Here is a 17,996-nt window from a genome sequence, read left to right on the forward strand (position 1 = left end):
TCCAGTTGGGCAGAGGGGACTGCCCACTGTGTGTGACCAGTGTTAGATTTTGAAGGAAAGGCGAGGGTTAAAGAAAGACACACACACAGAAAGAAGGTGGTTTGACAGCAAACGCAGACTTTATGTCCAGCATAAAACCTACAGAAGTGGGAGACCAGCCCAATGCCAGTGCCCACTGTGGCTTACAGGCTGGGGCAATGTAGAGGTATGGGCAGGAGGGGTACGGGCAGTATGGCTTGCGCCCGGCAGGATACTGAGCAGATGTTCCCATGATGAGGCAGTTCTGACCCTTGTTCGGGCAGAATGTGGTGCTCCTTGCACTTTCTTCCAGAAGAACATGATAAGAGGCGTGCTGTTTCTTCAGTTGGCCTTTGTCCACCCTGTGGTCAGGAGGTTAGGCAGCATGCTTCTCATGGCCCAAATCCCTGTGAAATGTTTCACTTTGACGAAGGTCTGCAAAATAGCGGGGAGCTTACCAAATGGTGCAGTTTGGACTGACACCCAGTTGTGAGATATTTATAGCGAGCTGGAAGGGCTCCCCATTTTTTTCAACCACAGTCAGTAACTTTCTTGTCGACTCTCACAAATTCATTGCATTTCATTTTCTTTTCTTGCTCTCATATCCAAACTATCGTCAGTCCCTTTAATGCCACAGTTTCCTTTTACTGCAGGAACACCTGATTTTCCTAAACCTGGCTCCCCTCCCAGGTCCAGGTCTTGCTAACCCCTCATTTCTCTTGTCTTGTTTTCACCTCCAGCCACAGGGAAATTGAGCTTCAGGAGAAAGGAGCTATGGTCATTTAAAAAAAAAAAAAAAAAAAAGGAATCATTGTAGAAGAAGAAGCTGGGAGTGGTCAGAGGCGATGTACAATCTCGGAAGTTAGAAGTTGCAAGTCCTGTGACGGTTCTGAGCACATGTTTGAGTTTCTGAAACCATCTTGGCAAAAATTAAATCAGTGAGAAAATTGTGACTGGGGGAGATCTTGATCTAGCCAGCCCCCTCTGGCCTTTAGCTTTCATGCTGCCTTAATTATTCCTGGGCTCCGGCTGGGCTAGCTTTGGGAGATAAATAGTTTGTAATTGAAATGATAATAGCCCTTCCCCAAAGCTCAACAACCTTTGTAAAGCTAATGAGTGACCACCAGGCTAGGGGAGAGGAGGAGCCTGAATTCTGCTAAGGTGTAGACATGAGTGATTCTGGAGGTCACAAGGTATGCAACTTCCCCAGTTACTCCTGCAGGTAACATCACTGTTGTAGAACCTAAGATTGTCCCTTTGAGATATCGTTTTAAGTTTTTCTGCATGTGTGACACAGATGCCTCCGCCTGGCTCCACCTGGATTGGAGACTCAATCCGGCAACAGCTCCTGTGGCCCCACCCAGAAGTGACTGAGCACACAAAAGGACCCGTTCCCACATGCCTATGACTGCACCCCCCAGTAAGCAGCAAGCCCCCGTGGCCTAGCTACCCCACCCCTTCCCGCCAAGCTACCTTTGAAAAACCCGTAACCTCTGAGCTTTCCGTGAGACTGATTTGAGGAATAACTCTGTCTCTTGCGTGGCGTTGGGGGCCTTGTGTCAATTAAACTCTTTTTTGACTGCAATCCATGGTCTTTGTGTAGTGAGCAGGAGGAACCCATGAGGCAGTTACATGTATAGTTTGGAATAAAATAATTTTAGCAGCCTCATAATATTTCTACAATGTGAAGACAGTCAAAGAAATGAGTTACTAATGAAATCAGCATTTCATGTGTAAGAAATCATTTTGAACATAATTATATTGTTATAGAAAAAATTTCAGTCCTACAAAATAAAATTTTAATGAAAGTTGAATAATTGTATTGGGACTCCAACACTGTTGAAACGTAAAATGTGCAAATGTGCTTGTTAGTAAAAACGGCTTTTTTTTTCATATTTTTTTCAGTTTTATTTCAACAGGGTTAACATAAACATAGTTTTAAGCTTAAAATAATGGAAAACCCCTACGTAGATCTTCCAACGTGGACATTCCAACAGGAAGCTATAAAGAGAAGTAAAAGTGATAGCACATTATCAGTGAACAATAAGAGTAGGTTTAAAAAGGTGAGTTCTTGTTATGTTAATTGCTACTGGAGAATTTGATTTAAGACATCAGAAAATTGCATTATATTTTTGGTGTAACATGGATACTTTAAACAATATTTTGTTCATTCATTTGCTTGTTCATTAACTAAATGTATCGAATAGCTCCTCCACGCAAGCACCTCTCCGGCCCTGGGGGTGCAGTGGGGTGTGAAGCAGAGACCCTCTGTCCATGGAGCCACATTCCGCCAGGACCCACAATCCATGAACGTGGAGGCAGGAGCACCGGGAACAGCTAGCTGGCCGGGGCCTTCTCAATAGGGAATGTCTTAAGCAGTATTTGAAGGACACCTATGGGTATAGGGAACATACTGGGAAAAGGAAAGACACAGTATTTTTCTTAGAACTTGAAGAAATTTCTGTAATTGTGTTTTGGAAGAAGAAGTAAAAGTATGGAACACCATCATTTAAAATGAGATACTAAAGTGTACTCTTCGGTTATAAAAATTAAAACACTCTCATCATGATGCAGAAATAGGAAGATCCATGGAAGAGAAGAAAAAAGCAAATAAAGTTGAGGATGTGGAATATGATAAAGGCGCCTCCACGTACTTTGTACTTCTGTTTTAAAGAATGTATTCTGCACATTATTTTCTATTTTGCAATACAGAATTACAGACGCTCTTCCAGGTGGCAGACCCGAGTCAGCCAGGAACTGTCAACCTGGAGATGAAGTGCCTCGCTGGGTGGCCTGCGCATCATGTGTGATGAGAGAAGTGCCCCTGCTGTCCCTCAGTCATGAATTCCTGTGTGTGGTGGGTTCCAGCAGTCAGCCAGAGGCTATTATCAAACTTGTTTTGCTTTGTATTAAATTAAACTCACTAGAAACAGTGCACGGTCAGGAAAGGCAGTCATCAAGGCCTTCGACCTCTAAGACTTTACATTTGCTGTCAGTAGACCTTAGCATGCCAGGAGAAGTTTCTCATCAAAACCCAGCTTCCATCAGCAAAGACAGGAGGAAGCCAAGTCAGGACCAGAGCCCCCTCTCTCATGTAGACGGAGGATACATTCAGGAACTCAGAACCTGGAAGAGAGGTGAGCAGGGGGTTAGCAATGATATGGTTTGGATTTGTGTTCCCGCCCAAATGTCATGTCGAATTGTAATCCCCAATGTTGGAGAAGGGGCCTGGTAGGAGATGATTGGATCATGGGGGCAGATTTCCCCTTTGGTGCTGTTCTCGTGATAATGAGTGAGTTCTCAGGAGGCGCAGGTGAGGAGGCAAAGGTGACGAGGCGCAGATGAGGAAGTACAGGTGACGAGGCACAGGCGAGGAGGTGCAGGTGAGGAAGTACAGGTGACGAGGTGCAGGTGAGGAGGCACAGATGAGGAAGTACAGGTGACGAGGTGCAGGTGAGGAGGCGTGGTGAGGAGGCGCAGGTGAGGAGGCACAGGTGAGGATGTGCAGGTGAGGAGGTGCAGATGAGGAAGTACAGGTGAGGAGGCGCAGGTGAAGAGGCACAGATGAGGAAGTACAGGTGACGAGGTGCAGGTGAGGAGGCGTGGTGAGGAGGCACAGGTGAGGAGGCACAGGTGTGACGAGGTGCAGGTAGGGAGGCGCAGATGAGGAAGTACAGGTGACGAGGCGCAGGTGAGGAGGCACAGATGAGGAAGTACAGGTGAGGAGGCGCAGTTGAAGAAGTACGGGTGACGAGGCAAAGGTGAGGAGGCACAGGTGAGGTTGTGCAGGTGAGGAGGTGCAGATGAGGAAGTACAGGTGAGGAGGCGCAGTTGAAGAAGTACGGGTGACGAGGCAAAGGTGAGGAAGTGCAGGTGAGGAGGCACAGGTAAGGAAGCGCAGGTGCAGAAACACAGGTGAGGAGACACCCACTGCTTCCTCCTGGGCTTTGGTTGACCACCTTCCTTTGGAAATATCCCTTCTCTGTCTCTGATCCTACAGAAAACTGCCTCAGCTCAAGACCTGAAAAGGTGTCCCCTCTTGTGTGAAACACTCTGCTCAGCACCATGCTATTAATATCTAGGTGCTAATTGTCCTAGTACAGTCTCTTCATCTCTCTCACTAAACCCTGACTTCTCAGGCACCCGGAACCATGTCTCATACTCGTCTTTAAGCCTTGCAATGGCTGCACAGTGCTAGGAACTGGAGGTTGTTGATTAGTTTACAGTTAATGAATTAGAAAATAACAAGTAACAGAATAGAAACATGTTGCATTAAGCTTTTACCTTCACTGATGACTGAAAAGTCCCATGATTTTGTAGTATTTCAACACTAATATTATGAACATTAGTTTTCATTTTTCTTGCAACTATTTGGTTCTGGCTAACAGAACTCTTGACTGGATAAGCATCAGGTCACAGAATATTTACCACAGGTTCGTATGATGCAGTAAACCTGTGTCTTTCCTGGGGGCTTTTAGCTAAAGCAGTAATTAGAGGTATATGTCAGATGAACCCCTTAGCTAATTGTTAAGCTGTACCTGACGTCTCCCATGAAGACAAGCAGTCAGATCCTGATGTCTCCCGTGGTAACAAGCACTCAGATCCTGACGTCTCCCAAGATGACAAGCAGTCAGATCCTGACGTCTCCCGTGATGACAAGCAGTCAGATCCTGACGTCTCCCAAGATGACAAGCAGTCAGATCCTGATGTCTCCCGTGGTGACAAGCACTCAGATCCTGACATCTCCCATGAAGACAAGCAGTCAGATCTTGATGTCTCCCAAGATGACAAGCAGTCAGATCCTGAAATCCATGACTGGTGACTTGTGAAAGTCTAGTGGATATTCTGCAACGACATGCCATGAGCCTCTGTCATTTCACCTCACCATCATGCCGCAAATTACTACTCACAGCTGAGAGTTTAGACCTAGAAGGGGCAATAAAATTAAGTTCAAATACTGTATTAAGGGACTTGTCCAAAATTACATAATTCTTTTGTGTAAAGGCCAAATTATACAAATCCTCAGATTCTGAGGTCAGAGTTTCTTTTCCTATAACATGTTTCTTCAAACATAGCTGTATCCACATTTCATATCAAGCAGATCCAGGAAAAATGATGAATAATCAGATAGCATGATATGGACACAAGGTCATGAGCAATAAAGGGTTCCAATAGAGCTATGAGGAAGAGCATGACACCCACGAGCAGCAGGAACATTGTTCAATGTATTTATTGGCATTGTAACTATGGTTTAGAAGTGGTGGGAATCCACAGAGGTACACCTACAGAAAGATTTAAAAGAAATAAAACTCCCAGCCTCAGTGTGGTATCATCCCACCCTCAGTACCACTATCTCAGTCTTGGCCTTCATACACATATCAAGAAACTTTCCACTTCTTTTAATACAAGAACTTTCAGATATTAAAAATCTTCTCAGGATCCTGTCTCCTCTGTGGCCTTTTCAGCATTGGTGTCGGAAGTCATGGGTTGATGTTATCTGGCTGATGGGCTTATCTAGAAATGTCTCCTGACCCCAGGTCCCTTTAGGTCTAAGTTACCTTCTTCCCCTGTCCGTACTTAGTCTCAGCTGATCACTGACTATGTGATATCCTTTCTGATCACTTGGGTCCTACTGCAAAAACAAAATAACACAACATAGAGTAAATACATTATCGGGATGGCTAGCAATCATTGGACATTTTTCTCTGTTCATTATCTTGAAGAGCATAATGTACTCCCCCAATCATTTTAAACAAAAAAACTTTAGAATGTAATTAATGGAAGTATTCACTAATGTGTATTGAGTAGTTTTTATATGTTGCCTTACCACCTTGTTTAAAGGGGCAATGTCTTTCCTTATTCTCAATTTTTACAAAATATTGTACAGAGAACATGTTTAAAGAGTGTGTAATCTCAGCACTTTAAGAGGCTGAGGCAGGTGGATCACTTGAATCCAGAAGTTCGAGACCAGCCAGTGTGGCACCTGAGAGGAGCACAGAAACTAACACAACCCTCACACACCTCAGGACACACACACAACACCTCACACACCTCAGGACACACACAACACCTCACACACGTCAGGACACACAAAAACACCTCACACACCTCAGGACACACACACAACACCTCACACACCTCAGGACACACACACAACCCTCACGCACCTCAGAACACACACACAACACCTCACACACCTCAGGACACACACACAACACCTCACACACCTCAGGACACACACACAACACCTCACACACCTCAGGACACACACACAACACCTCACACACCTCAGGACACACACACAACCCCTCACACACCTCAGGACACACACACAACTCTCACACACCTCAGAACACACACACAACACCTCACACACCTCAGGACACACACACAACCCTCACATACCTCAGGACACATACAACCCTCACACACCTCAGGACACATAACCCTCACACACCTCAGGACACATATACAGCCTCTCACACATCTCGGGACACACACACAACCCCTCACACACCTCAGGACCCACAATCCCATGGTTAGAATGACGTGCAGGGACAAAAGTGCCTCGTTTCCTCTTTGTGGTAGTTTCTTCGTTCATTCACGACATCGGTGTTTACTGCCTGTTGCACGCGAGTCGGTTGCGGAACTATCCGAGTGACACATAGCACAAGCAGGCTCAGAGGAGCCCCAGGTGTGTTCTCCACAGGCAGCACCGTGGATGAGAAGGACGGCCAGGGCTTAACAGGAACATGGACTCTTGCTTGCTCCTCATTCTCTTCTCTATCACAAAAAGCACACGACAATTCAGATGGAGATGCATTTTGTGAAATGATGAAAATTTGAATCCTGTCTCCTATTTAAACTCACATATATTATTTTCCCTTCATAAAAATGTTTTTTCTAGTAAATAATTTGACATCCAAAGAAAGTTTATATTTCTTCAAGAATGTATGCTCAGAGAAATGAGCTCTTACTACACATTGGGTATTGAAGACTTGATATTAAACACATGGTTTTTGTCAATGGGGAGGGGCAGTTTGACTGTCTCCAGTGTCCTTTGTGGATGGAAGGATTCCACTGACAATGAGCTTCTTTGTTAGAATTGCAGGTTTGGGATGTTTAATTATTATCTGAGCTGGTCCAGTGCTGACGTTGAGTGACACGCTCTTGCCCCTTTAGGACAGAAAGTCCGTTGGAACTGTCTGCTGCTCTCTGGTCTCTGGAGATGAGGCAGGAGGACTTGGTGACAGCTGTGGGGACACGGCCCAGAAGATCCGGTCCTGGCAGAAGAGACTGGCGGGGACCAGGTGAGGTGACGAAGTCTAGTAGTGGGCCTGAGGGAAGGGGTCTTCCCCGGACTGAGGGGGTCACGAGTTTGGTGGGGCCGAGGACACTGGGGTATCCCCTCAGAGGAACAGGAAAGAAGAAGCTTTCTCAGGGCTGTGAGGACCGCGGACCCCCGCCCATTTCCACAGAAACTGTCTCAATCCCCGCGGGGAAGGAACGGCCAGGGATCCGGTTACTGGTAGGTCTTGCTCTTGACCTTTGATTTGCTTCCAGAGACTCTCTTTTAAACAGCGTTTCTCCAATCACTGTGGTTAAACTGTTCATTCTCAGGTTTGTATACAGTGAGAAGTTTATGAATAAACAGTCGGGGTTTCTTTGGGGGCCACTCGCTTCCTAAAACCGAGAGGGTGAGGCAGGGTTGGGAGCAGCTTTCAGAGAGGACCCTGCAGGCTTGCAGGAAGCTTTGCGTTTTCTCTTTTGCTTTAGTTTTCTGATTGCTGTGAGCTTCCTAGAACTGGCATAAATGCTGTACCTATAAAAAGGTGTTTCCTTTCAACGTCTTCACCATGAATTCACAAATGTCATCCTGATGGTTCAAGACTCAGACTCAACGCAGTGTGGGGTCTCCCTGTGCCCCTCCAAGTGGGTGTTGATCCAGTGGTGCTGATTAAAGGGCTAAGAGTTCCCTCAGGGCCACACGTGACCATCCACACACATCCCACTCACACCCCGACACCATCCTGCTCACATCTGCTCACACCCATTCACATTCCCCTCACACCCGCTCACACCCCACTCACATCCCACTCATGCCAGCTCACACCCCGGTCACCCCCTTCTCTGGATGACCAGAGTGCATTAGGTGTCAGGCTGATCTTCTAGGATCTAAAGCATTTTTCATAGAGGATGATGGACAGCCAGGTGTGGACCACTCAGTCCCTCTGTCTGTGGGTGATGAGAGTGTGTTAGGTGTTAGGCTGATATTCTAGGAACCGAAGTGTTTTCCATGGAGCATGGTGGAGAGCCAGGTGTGGACTACTCAGTCCCTCCCTCTGTGGTGTCCTTTCACCTCGTCAGCTTCAGGCTTGGGAATATGTACAGGACCCTGGGGGAGAAGAGAGGCTGTGGTTCCTGCTCGCCCTTAGGTTGAGGCTGGGGCCTTCAGCCCACACTGACGGGGTAGGGGGCTGCATTCAGGTATTGCCGTAGCTCTTCCCTTCCCAACCAGGATGCTGGAGGGTCAGCTTGAGACTGGGGAGCCCAAGGAGGGCACCCACCCGGAGAACCCATGCCCAGGAGCTGGGGCTGCCATGGAGAAGACAGCTGCGGCCGCCGAGGTCCCCAGGGAGGACGGCAATGCCGGGGAGATGCCGGTGAGCTGACCTCTGTGGGGACAGAGTTAGTCCCACCAGGCGGGACCCTGATTCCTATCCCTGAGGCCTGTCATTGGACTTTCCCTCGCCAGACCCCCGTAGGAATGCGCCACCCCGGGACGCTGATGCTGAACTTCCTCTCAGAGGGGCACGTGGCTCTTTTCTCCTCTGCAACCTTCTCTCTTTGTTGATGGGAGGCAGGACAGGGAGTTAAAGAAAATATTAACATTCCAGTTTTTCTCTTCTAATCCAGGAGAAGGTACCAGACTTTAAAAACTTTATTAAAGAAAATCAGGTTGACATGCCTCACATCATCCCAGCAACCACCTTCCTCACTGGGCCCTGTTGGACAGTGCTTACTCTCATGAAAGTGCCATGAGTCTCTGTGGCCAGGGCCACGCAGTGCAGGGCTGTACCTCTACCATGATCCCGCTTATTCTCAGAGCAAGGCTGGAGGCTCTACGGTCCAATGAAGGATGCCAGGGGAAGGCTAACATGTCAGGTTGAAAATGCAGTGGCTTCCATAATTTTTAAACTGTCAACCATACATCCATGCCAGCACGGTGTTTGAGACCAGCCTGGCCAACATGGCAAACCCTCGTCTCTACTAAAAATCCAAAAATTAGCCAGGTGTGGTGGCATGTACCTGGAATCACAGCTACTCAGGATGCTGAGGCACCAGAATTGCTTGAACCTGGGAAGTGGAGGTTGCAGTGAGTTGAGATTGTGCCACTGCACTCCAATCGGAGCAACAGAGCAGGACCCTGCCTCCAAAAAAAAAAAAAAAAAAAAAAAAAAGAAAAACAGGAAGGAAAAAGAATGCCAGCCTCTTATTGCTGTAGTGTTTTAACAAAGAATGATAATTCACTAACCATCTTTATCTGGTTATATCATGTAGACTAACTCATAATAAACACTACTTAATAAGAATAAAGCTGTGGCCAGGCATGGTAGCTTATGCCTGTAATCCCAGCACTTTGGGAGGCCAAGGCAGGTGGATCGCTTGAGCCCAGGAGTTTGAGACCAGTCTGGGCAACATGGTGAAACCCCATCTCTACTAAAAATGCAAAAATTAGACAAGTGTGGTTGTGCATGCCTGTAGTCCCAGCTACATCGGAGGCTGAGGCAGAAGGATCACTTGAGCTCATGAAGTTGAAGCTTCAGTGAAGTGAGATCATGCCACTTCACTCCAGCCTGGGTGACAGAGTGACAGAGTGCCAAAAAATAAATAAATAAATAAATAAAAATTAAAAAAAAGAAAGAAAGAAAGAAAGGCTGTGGTTGTCCTGTTTTTCTCATCAGGTGTCTTTTTGTCCAGAAATAATGTTGGTCTTACATCAGAGAGGGCTTGAGTATTTTGCAGATGAATGTGCTGGTTGTGCGTCTGAGAGGTTTTCTGGTGTTCTCTTCCCAATAACAGTCATTACAGCAGCAGATCACCAGACTCCACCAAGAGCTTGGGAGACAGGAGTTGCTGTGGGCTGATGTTCACAGAAAACTCCAGAGTCATATAGATGCCTTGAGGAAGCAGAGCCTGGAGCTCAGAGAAGAGCTGAGAGGTCGGCAGCGGCAGTAGTGGGAAGCCAGGAAGAAACCTGCAGCATCCCCACACGTGGGGCAAGAATCACACACTCCGGTACCAAAAGCGCATTTGTGTTTTTGTATCATTTGCATTGTGTAAAAATAGCATGCCCGTAAAGATGTGGGCTTTGTTGCTGGGTGACGTGGTATCTCTCATGCTCCAGGTGGTGGGAGGGCTTGCTATCTTTCCATCAACTCCATTTCCCACAAGTAAAGATTAAAGAACTGAATACATCAGGCCTCTCACCAGGCGCTCCAGCAGACAGAAGCACAGCCGCCTCCAGGCTGCGCGTCTGACGTCTAGAATTCTAAGACATCCCATGATGTCTCAGGACAACAGCAGCAAACTCTTACTGTGGAGTTTACACGGGCTAGGTAGGGAGCTTCACCGTCTTACTCTCTACGACGACCCTGTGAAATGGATCCTGTTACGAACTCCATCAAGGCCATGGGTTGGAGAATGCGGAGCTGGGATTTGAACCCAGGGTGACTCCAGAGCCAGCTCAGTGGCCCGGTGTCCTTCTGTTCATTCTCTAGGACAGCTGTGTAGAATGCGATAGAGACCTGTTGAAACGGGAAAAGTTCCCTTGTCCCCCTCCCAGGGTATGTGATGGGGGTGTGGCTCGCTTCTTCAGTGTCCCACAGCTCAAACTTCTAGGGGAGCGTAGAGACGGGCAGGCTGTGCGGCTCCAACCCCATGGCAGTGTCTAGGGGTGAATGTTTACAGCTGAAGCCCCAGTGGGCGTGTGCTACAGGGCGTTCTTTCAGTTTAGCTATCTGTAGGCAGCTTGTGTTTATCAGCTCAGTTAGACCCTCTGCACATCACTAGGACAGAGGGCTTTCTGTATCCTGGGTTACTGCCTTGGTGTACCTGAAAAATCAGATCACACGTGGGCTTGGAGGATGGGTGCAAGTTTTTTACTGGGTGATGGTAGCTCTCAGCAGACGGGGGAGCCAGAACCGAGATGGAGTGGGAAGGTGGTTTTCACCTGGAGTTGGGCAGCCCAGCGGCCGGGCTCTCCTTTGACCGCCCTGACTGATCTCCCTGTCATTCTGCCAGTCAATGGCTTGCTGGCATCTGCCAGTGTGTTCCTCTCACTGCCAGCCACTTGTGTCTCTGCCCACTAGGGTCTCGGGGTTTTCACAGGCACAAGATGGGAGTGTGGCGGGCCAGGGTGGTCTTGGAAATGCTACATTTGGGTACGAAAGCAGAAATGCCTAGGTCCCTGGGCACAGGCCCGGGGGTGGAGCCCTAGCCAGGGACCTGCCCTTCTCTACCCAGGACTTTCCTGCGCCCGTCCCATATCACTGCCCTGCTCTATCCCAAAGGAAGAACTAGCATTCTCATGCTGAAGTAGTCAGTGCCTCCCAGCACCCACCTGCCTTTATAGAACACTGAGCTTTCGAGTTTGAACGCATGGCTCAAAGACCGAGCCTAAGAGAGTGTGAATGTGGCCAGTGTTATCACCGCCTTGTCTGGGCTCTGTTTCCCGCACGTGGGTCTAAACAACTTGAATCATTAAAATTATACGTACAGGTCAGGACACATGGAACCACGTGAACACCCTCCAAATGTAAGTGGGGATATTTCTCAGTGGGTTAAGAAAAGTACCAACATTTCCTATCTGCACTTATTGTGTGAACTTTTAAATCGGTACTTCCAGGACTTAGAATATTTCCCATACGACACAGTGATTACAACACACACACGCACACACACACAGGCACCCACGGAATACATTCCAGAGGAGCCTGCTCTGTGGTCGGTCCTCCCAGCATGGCAAGAACAGCCACAAATTCCTCTACAAGAAATTACGGGAAATCGTGGAAGTTATTCCCACTCTTCGGGAGCTCTGCGAGAGCTTTGTTTCCATGGAGATGGCTTCTGCTGCCTCGGAAGGAAAGCAGGTTTAGCCTCTCAGCACAGCAAAGCGCCCAGTCCTTCTGCGGAAGGAAGAGTGGAAGCCGGGCAGGCTGTTCCTCCGTCAGAGGTAGAGAGGGAGAAATTGCCATAAATACTGGCTGGGATTGTCCACCTTCTGTGAGGAGAACCTGTAAGACCCACAGGGATTTTTCCCTGCATATACTGTATGCCAGTTCCTAAAAAATAGTATCTACTGCCCCATTTAGGTCATTGTATGTTGGTCGAAATGTAACCGTAACAATAACCCCAAGAGTCAATGAAGTCTCATTCAGTCTTCACACTCCCTACAGTTTCGATCATTCTCTTATTTCGAGATTAGAGCTTGGTGAATTTCCAAATTTTTTTTTGATTCTGTGCATTGTACTGGTCACCATGGGGCTATTTATAGGAAGAGGATCTATGCTCACAAGAGCATACCTGATTTGAAGAAAGGATGGGATATGTGAATTCCACACTTTAAATTTGCGTAGGAGTATCTGTGTGTAGTCGCAGTTTTAGGGACTGAGTATCTAAAAGGCTGAGGCATGAGCACCCTTGGAACGCGGGCACGGCTGTGTGGGTGAGCCACTCTGGATCTGGTATTAAGGGTTCATTCATAGCAACCCTCTCCCCTTCTCACTCCCTCCTCCTCAGAGGGGAGAGCGGTGAATAATTAAACATTCCAGACCTAACACACCTCCTTCCACCTGAAGGATCACGCTGTTCCAGGTCAGTCTGCTGATAGCAGGGGAAGTTGGGAATTTGCATTTTGAATCTTAGACAAGTTGTAGGGACAACACTAGAAGGAGCATCACATTTTCTTCCTCCGTTACCACATTCTCCATTGAAGACACATACATGAGCCCGAAGGAAGATATGTTGGGTATTGTTCATTCTGTAGCCTTTGGGATCCTGTGATCATTCTGAAACAAGGAACTACAATAAGAAATACAAAGCAAACATGGGCTCCACAAAGCTTCCTTCACAAACGTTGGGTGAGGGTTTCTGTTCTTATCAACATGTTAGGGGAAAAACCCAGGCCAAGTCCCCCCACCTTGTACCCTAATTTTTTCTAGGACATTCCAATTATTTTGGATTGTATTAAAATTTGAATTTATCTTACCTTTGAAAATGTGAACATTTTCCCCACATTTTGTCTTTTAGGCATTGGAACCTGCTTTTGGAAAAATTTCTCCTCTGTCAGCTGATGAAGAGACAATGCCCAAATACCCTGGCCGCAAGAGTCAGAGTGCCACTCTCCTGGGACAAAGACTGTCATCTAACAACTTAGCTCCTCCAAAGGTGACCCTTCGTGCTTATCATCGTGAAGAGCAGCAGAGGTTCTGTACGCAAACACACACATCCCATCAGCTTCTCACCACGCAGTTTCACCTCCCTGGGTGAGCGTGGTGCTCCCTGGAGTCTTGCGTTTTTCCAAGGACATGGGTGCATGCCTTTCAAACAAGATCCTAAACCACAGCACTTCCTGCTGTAGAGCAGATTCCAAGTCCTCCCAGCTGCTTCCCTCTGAGCACACTCACGGCAGCAAGTGTCTGGCTGGGGCCGAGTGGACTCGGGGGCTTTGTTTCCGTGGGTGCCACCCATGGAGGTGATATGCATGGCACTCTCGCCACGCGCCATGGCCCATGCGTCTGGGGGCTCGCAGCCTCCCATGCTCCCTGTTTCTGCACTGCGGTCTTGCACCTGCTGCTTGTCAGCGTGGACTCCTCTGAACGGGGGCTGCGCTGCTTGCTTGGGGGCCACAGTGCAGGATGCTATTTTGTCTCCATCACATTTTTCCTTGTTAAAATTAGCTCCTCTTTAGAACATTCTGCTGGCCAGTGTGTCTCTTCCCTTCCCAGCTTTGTGTCAGCCTCACACTCAGGAAGCAAATCTCGTGAGTCCTCAGCCAGCAACTGATACTGGGTTGATGTGGATGGAGAAGACTGCCCCCCAACTCCTGAAGAAGATTTATCTCCTCGCATTCTTTCCCAAAGCAACTGCTGAGCAGATAACACTTTATTCCCTGAAGGAAGATCAGAAATCTACTCCGAGCATTTGTCACAAGTAGGAAAATAGCCTTTCAGATCCTATGAGCACAAAACATCGAAAGTCCCAGGACGGACTGCATAGGTCCAGCCTCCTGTGAGATGCGGACTTCTCTCACGCTTCCTCATTGACCTGAGTTAATCACACGCGTGCCGGGCAACGTACGAGTAAATAGATAACTGAAACTGAATGGGTGTTTTATCCACGCATCAAAACCATGAATTTTTAAATAGCACATAAGGTGGAACATTATTTTTATTATGCATTTTTGAATTGAGTTTCAACTACTTCATTTCACTGTTGACTTTATTCTACAATGTCAGCCATACTGTCCCTGAATTCCTCAAGAGCGTGGCTGTAAAATGGGGAATGAGAGTGTGGATGCCTCGTGTGTCCTTCTGTAGGAAGCGGGGGTAAAATCCTCTAGATTCTGTGGCAGCTGGTGTGATGTGTTGCTTAATATTTTAAAATAATATGATGGTTACTAATGCAACCACATTTATTTTCAGCCAATGAGTTTACAGACAGAAAGAATTAACTCGGGGAAAACACCACCACAGGAAGGTAGAGAGAAAAGTCCTCCCGGGAGATGTCAAGACAGAAGTCCAGCACCCACTGGAAGGCCGACTCCCGGTGCAGAAAGACGGGGGGGTGTCTGAAGACGGAAAGGTGACCTCGGAAACCTGGGTCACTCTACACTGGCCACATGGAAAATTCAGATTCAGATGAAGTTCCACTTAGGTCTCATAAGAGTACTCAACTTGTTATTCAAAATAGACCTAGTAGTTTATTAACCTAATTATGTTTCTATAGATAAAACTTTGAATTTCTGCAGACATGTCTTTAATGCTATAAAAGCAAATAAATTGAATTGGGTTTTAAAAAGCAAAAAACTTGAATTGGGTTTTAAAAATCAATTGCTTTCCCGAGCTCTGTAATTGTTATATTTCTGCAGAGTCTTTAAAAGAATTGATCTACCTTGTAGTGCTGAGTGCAGGGCTGTTGGGTGAACCCTGGGGTCTTGCTGGAAATCGTGGATGGCTGAAGATGGCTTCGTGCTCCCAGCCTTTGGGCTCGAGGCATTGCTGGCTGCAGGGACCTTGTGACAAGGGGGCCTCTGACTGTCTTTGCCCCAGGTTATGCATCCATCTTCCGGAAGTCTGCAAAACTCCAGTGGCAGAAAATCACCAGTGCAGGCTTCCCAGGCCGCCACACTGCAGGAGCAGATGGCAGCAGCTGGAGGAGCTGGTGAGCAGGGTTGGGGACTCCTAACTGTTTCCATGCTTCCTGTAAAATGTGGGGCTTTCTTGTGGATACGCGTGAGCAGAACATCTTACTACAGCAAGGACATGTCCTTCATGGAGCTGCCTAATTTCTGACCACCTTTTGTCCAATTCCCTTGTTGGGTCCTCACTTGGGAGTCTTGCTGACACCCCTGGCCCTCCACCCCACACACAGCCCACATGCCGGTCTCCAGGGGCCGTGGCTGGAGGTTCCGAATCCTACCGGCCGCTTCCCCCTGAGCACACTCCCAGCTGAAGGCATCTGGCTGGGCCTGGGCGGACTTAAGGGATTTGTTCCCTTTTCTCCTTTGCCCGCCTGTGGCGTTGCTGCCACCCTGATGGAGCGCCCTCTCATCCGGCACCTGCCCAAGCCTCTTTCCCGAGCCCCAGCTCTGTCTGTGCGGCTATGGGTGCTTTCTGCATTGAGGGTCCCACCGGGAGGAGCCAAGAGTGCCCCTGGGTGAGTCAGGAAAGAACTCCTTCTTCATGTCGCTGCCAGAAAATGACCATAGCAGCTTCACGACCCCCTCAGGAACCTGTCTGGGTAACGAAACGGAGCCCATGCGGTGGCCGAGCCTCAGGTGTAGTCCTTACGCATAGCACAGCCCAACCCTGTGGGCACCACTCGCCCTGGGCTGCCTGGCACCTGGACTCCTTCCCATCCTCGGCCCAGGCCTGTGTGGCCCTGCAGGGCAGAGCCCAGCACTGTCTTCCTCCCCAGTCTGCTCCCCGGGCCTCCTGCCCCCCAGGCTGCTTCATGGCCTCTGCAGGGAGCTTCACAGAGGTGAGGCCGGTGCCATCATCTGCTTCAGACCACCCCAGGCCCTGCATGCCCTCACAGTCCCCTCTGCGCTCCTCTGCGGGGTGGGGAAGCCCTTCCCATAAGGTCTGCACTAGCCTGGCCACCTTGTTCCTGCTGCCCCCCTCCTCTTCAGGCCCCCAGACGAGACTTTAGTTTGCTTGCTGGTGCCGGGCAGAACTGGAGGCCTTGTCTTCCACAACCTCCACAACCTCCAGGCATCATCTCAGCTGACAGTGACGCCATCCTGGGGAACCGCCCCCCATCCCTGGCTCTCCTGGAAGCCTGTGATGCTCCTTCACCACGGCCCCTGTCCCTTCATAGGTCCCATAAGCCAATGGCACAGGCATCTGGCTTTTCTCTCCTGTGTCTGCCTCCTGCAGGACCATGAGCAGCTTCGGGGCCGAGGCAGTGCCTTTCCATCCGTGAATCACCTGATCCATCAGAACACTCGAGAGAGAGTGATGCCCAAGAAATACTGACTGAGTGTATTCATTAAAGAATTAATGTTCCTTACAGGATCACTTGTTGTTGAACTGACCTGACATGTGTATAGTGATCTCATGAACAAGAGAGAACCTGTGCATCCATTCACTTAAATTGGATTTAGCAATCGCATTAGGATAATGATATTTCCACAATGTATATGCACTGTCCCTTTAAATTTAACTTTTTGCTTTTTAGACAGAAGTTCATCAGTCTCTGAGAGTTCTGAAGGCGGATTTCTCAGCCATGTTCCACCTGACGAGTTGGCCGGTTCTTCCCCAAACATTGCAGAGCTGCAGGTAGGTGGGTTGAGTGGCTTCTGCGAGGGTGGCCCACCCGGTTCCCCTCAGGGAGACCTGAGAAGGTGACCTTTTCTTCCTGGGGAAGTGAGATTCGGAGCGGGTGTCACGAGATGGTTACATCTTCCCATCTTCTCAACAACAACAGAAAATTAAGATGATTCCAAATGTCTCTTTATTTCCTGAAGTTCAGCCTTTCAAACACAGACTTTTTTTTATAGATTTAAGTTGGTTTCATTTAGCACATAGTCAAACAAGATTAATGTTTTTTATGACTTAAGAGTTCCCCAAGTCAAAGTTTCATTTTTTATCATTTTGATTTACAGTTCTCAGTTGACATTAACAGACTCGAAGGCAAGAATAGCAAACATACTTCTAAGCCCTAGCTAGGGGCCCACTTGTAACATGCTATATTTTACAAAAGAAGTCCATAAAATGAAATTATTTTCTCTACGGCAGGAAATTCAGGCTGTGAACTTACGTATGATGTAAAAGTAGGCACCTGGCGGGGAAGTCTCAGAACACAGGTCCCGTTTGTTTTCTGTTCTCCCAAGAAAAGCCCACATTCTGTTCTGCCGTCTCCGACATCTTCAGTAGGGGGACGAGTGAGAACATTTTTCTTGGGATTTTATTTTGTTTGAGGATCCAGCTAATGAGTTCACCTGGAAGCCTCCGGGCTAATGATCTGCATTTAGAAAGAGCGCTGCAGCCACGGCAAGTGGTGTCTCTGTGTGTTGTTTTATCAGGTGTTAAATGTGGCAGTTGTCATTGTGGCCACCCTGACTGCAGACCAAACATACAAGTGGGAGATAAGCACTTTAATAAAACACAAAACATGGTCCAAAGTCCTGGTGCTGACTGTCCGGGGCTCAGCCGCGCCCACCGACTTAGAGGCAGAGGCTGCAAAATGCCAGG

At 48.1% G+C, this 17,996-nt stretch overlaps 1 protein-coding gene and 1 long non-coding RNA gene across 2 annotated transcripts; one reads left to right on the top strand and one right to left on the bottom strand.

Moving 5' to 3' along the window:
• Positions 1-1,920: 1,920 nt before the first annotated feature.
• LOC129060142 (uncharacterized) lies at positions 1,921-13,088 on the bottom strand. The gene is made up of 5 exons (XR_008526580.2): positions 12,863-13,088; positions 5,577-5,650; positions 4,557-4,863; positions 2,943-3,144; positions 1,921-2,019 (listed from the first exon to the last, which is right to left on the bottom strand). It is a non-coding gene; the product is annotated as an uncharacterized LOC129060142 (long non-coding RNA).
• On the top strand, positions 8,323-17,017 carry LOC112133837 (putative T-complex protein 10A homolog). The gene is given in 6 exon segments (XM_054558450.2): positions 8,323-8,681; positions 10,102-10,317; positions 13,330-13,467; positions 14,724-14,883; positions 15,351-15,462; positions 16,981-17,017. Coding segments are annotated over 4 exon segments (648 nt in total). The 5' UTR covers positions 8,323-8,537; the 3' UTR covers positions 14,874-14,883; positions 15,351-15,462; positions 16,981-17,017.
• The last annotated feature ends 979 nt before the right edge of the window (positions 17,018-17,996 follow it).

Source organism: Pongo abelii, chromosome 5, assembly GCF_028885655.2.
Source record: "Pongo abelii isolate AG06213 chromosome 5, NHGRI_mPonAbe1-v2.0_pri, whole genome shotgun sequence".
Taxonomy (NCBI): Eukaryota; Metazoa; Chordata; class Mammalia; order Primates; family Hominidae; genus Pongo; species Pongo abelii.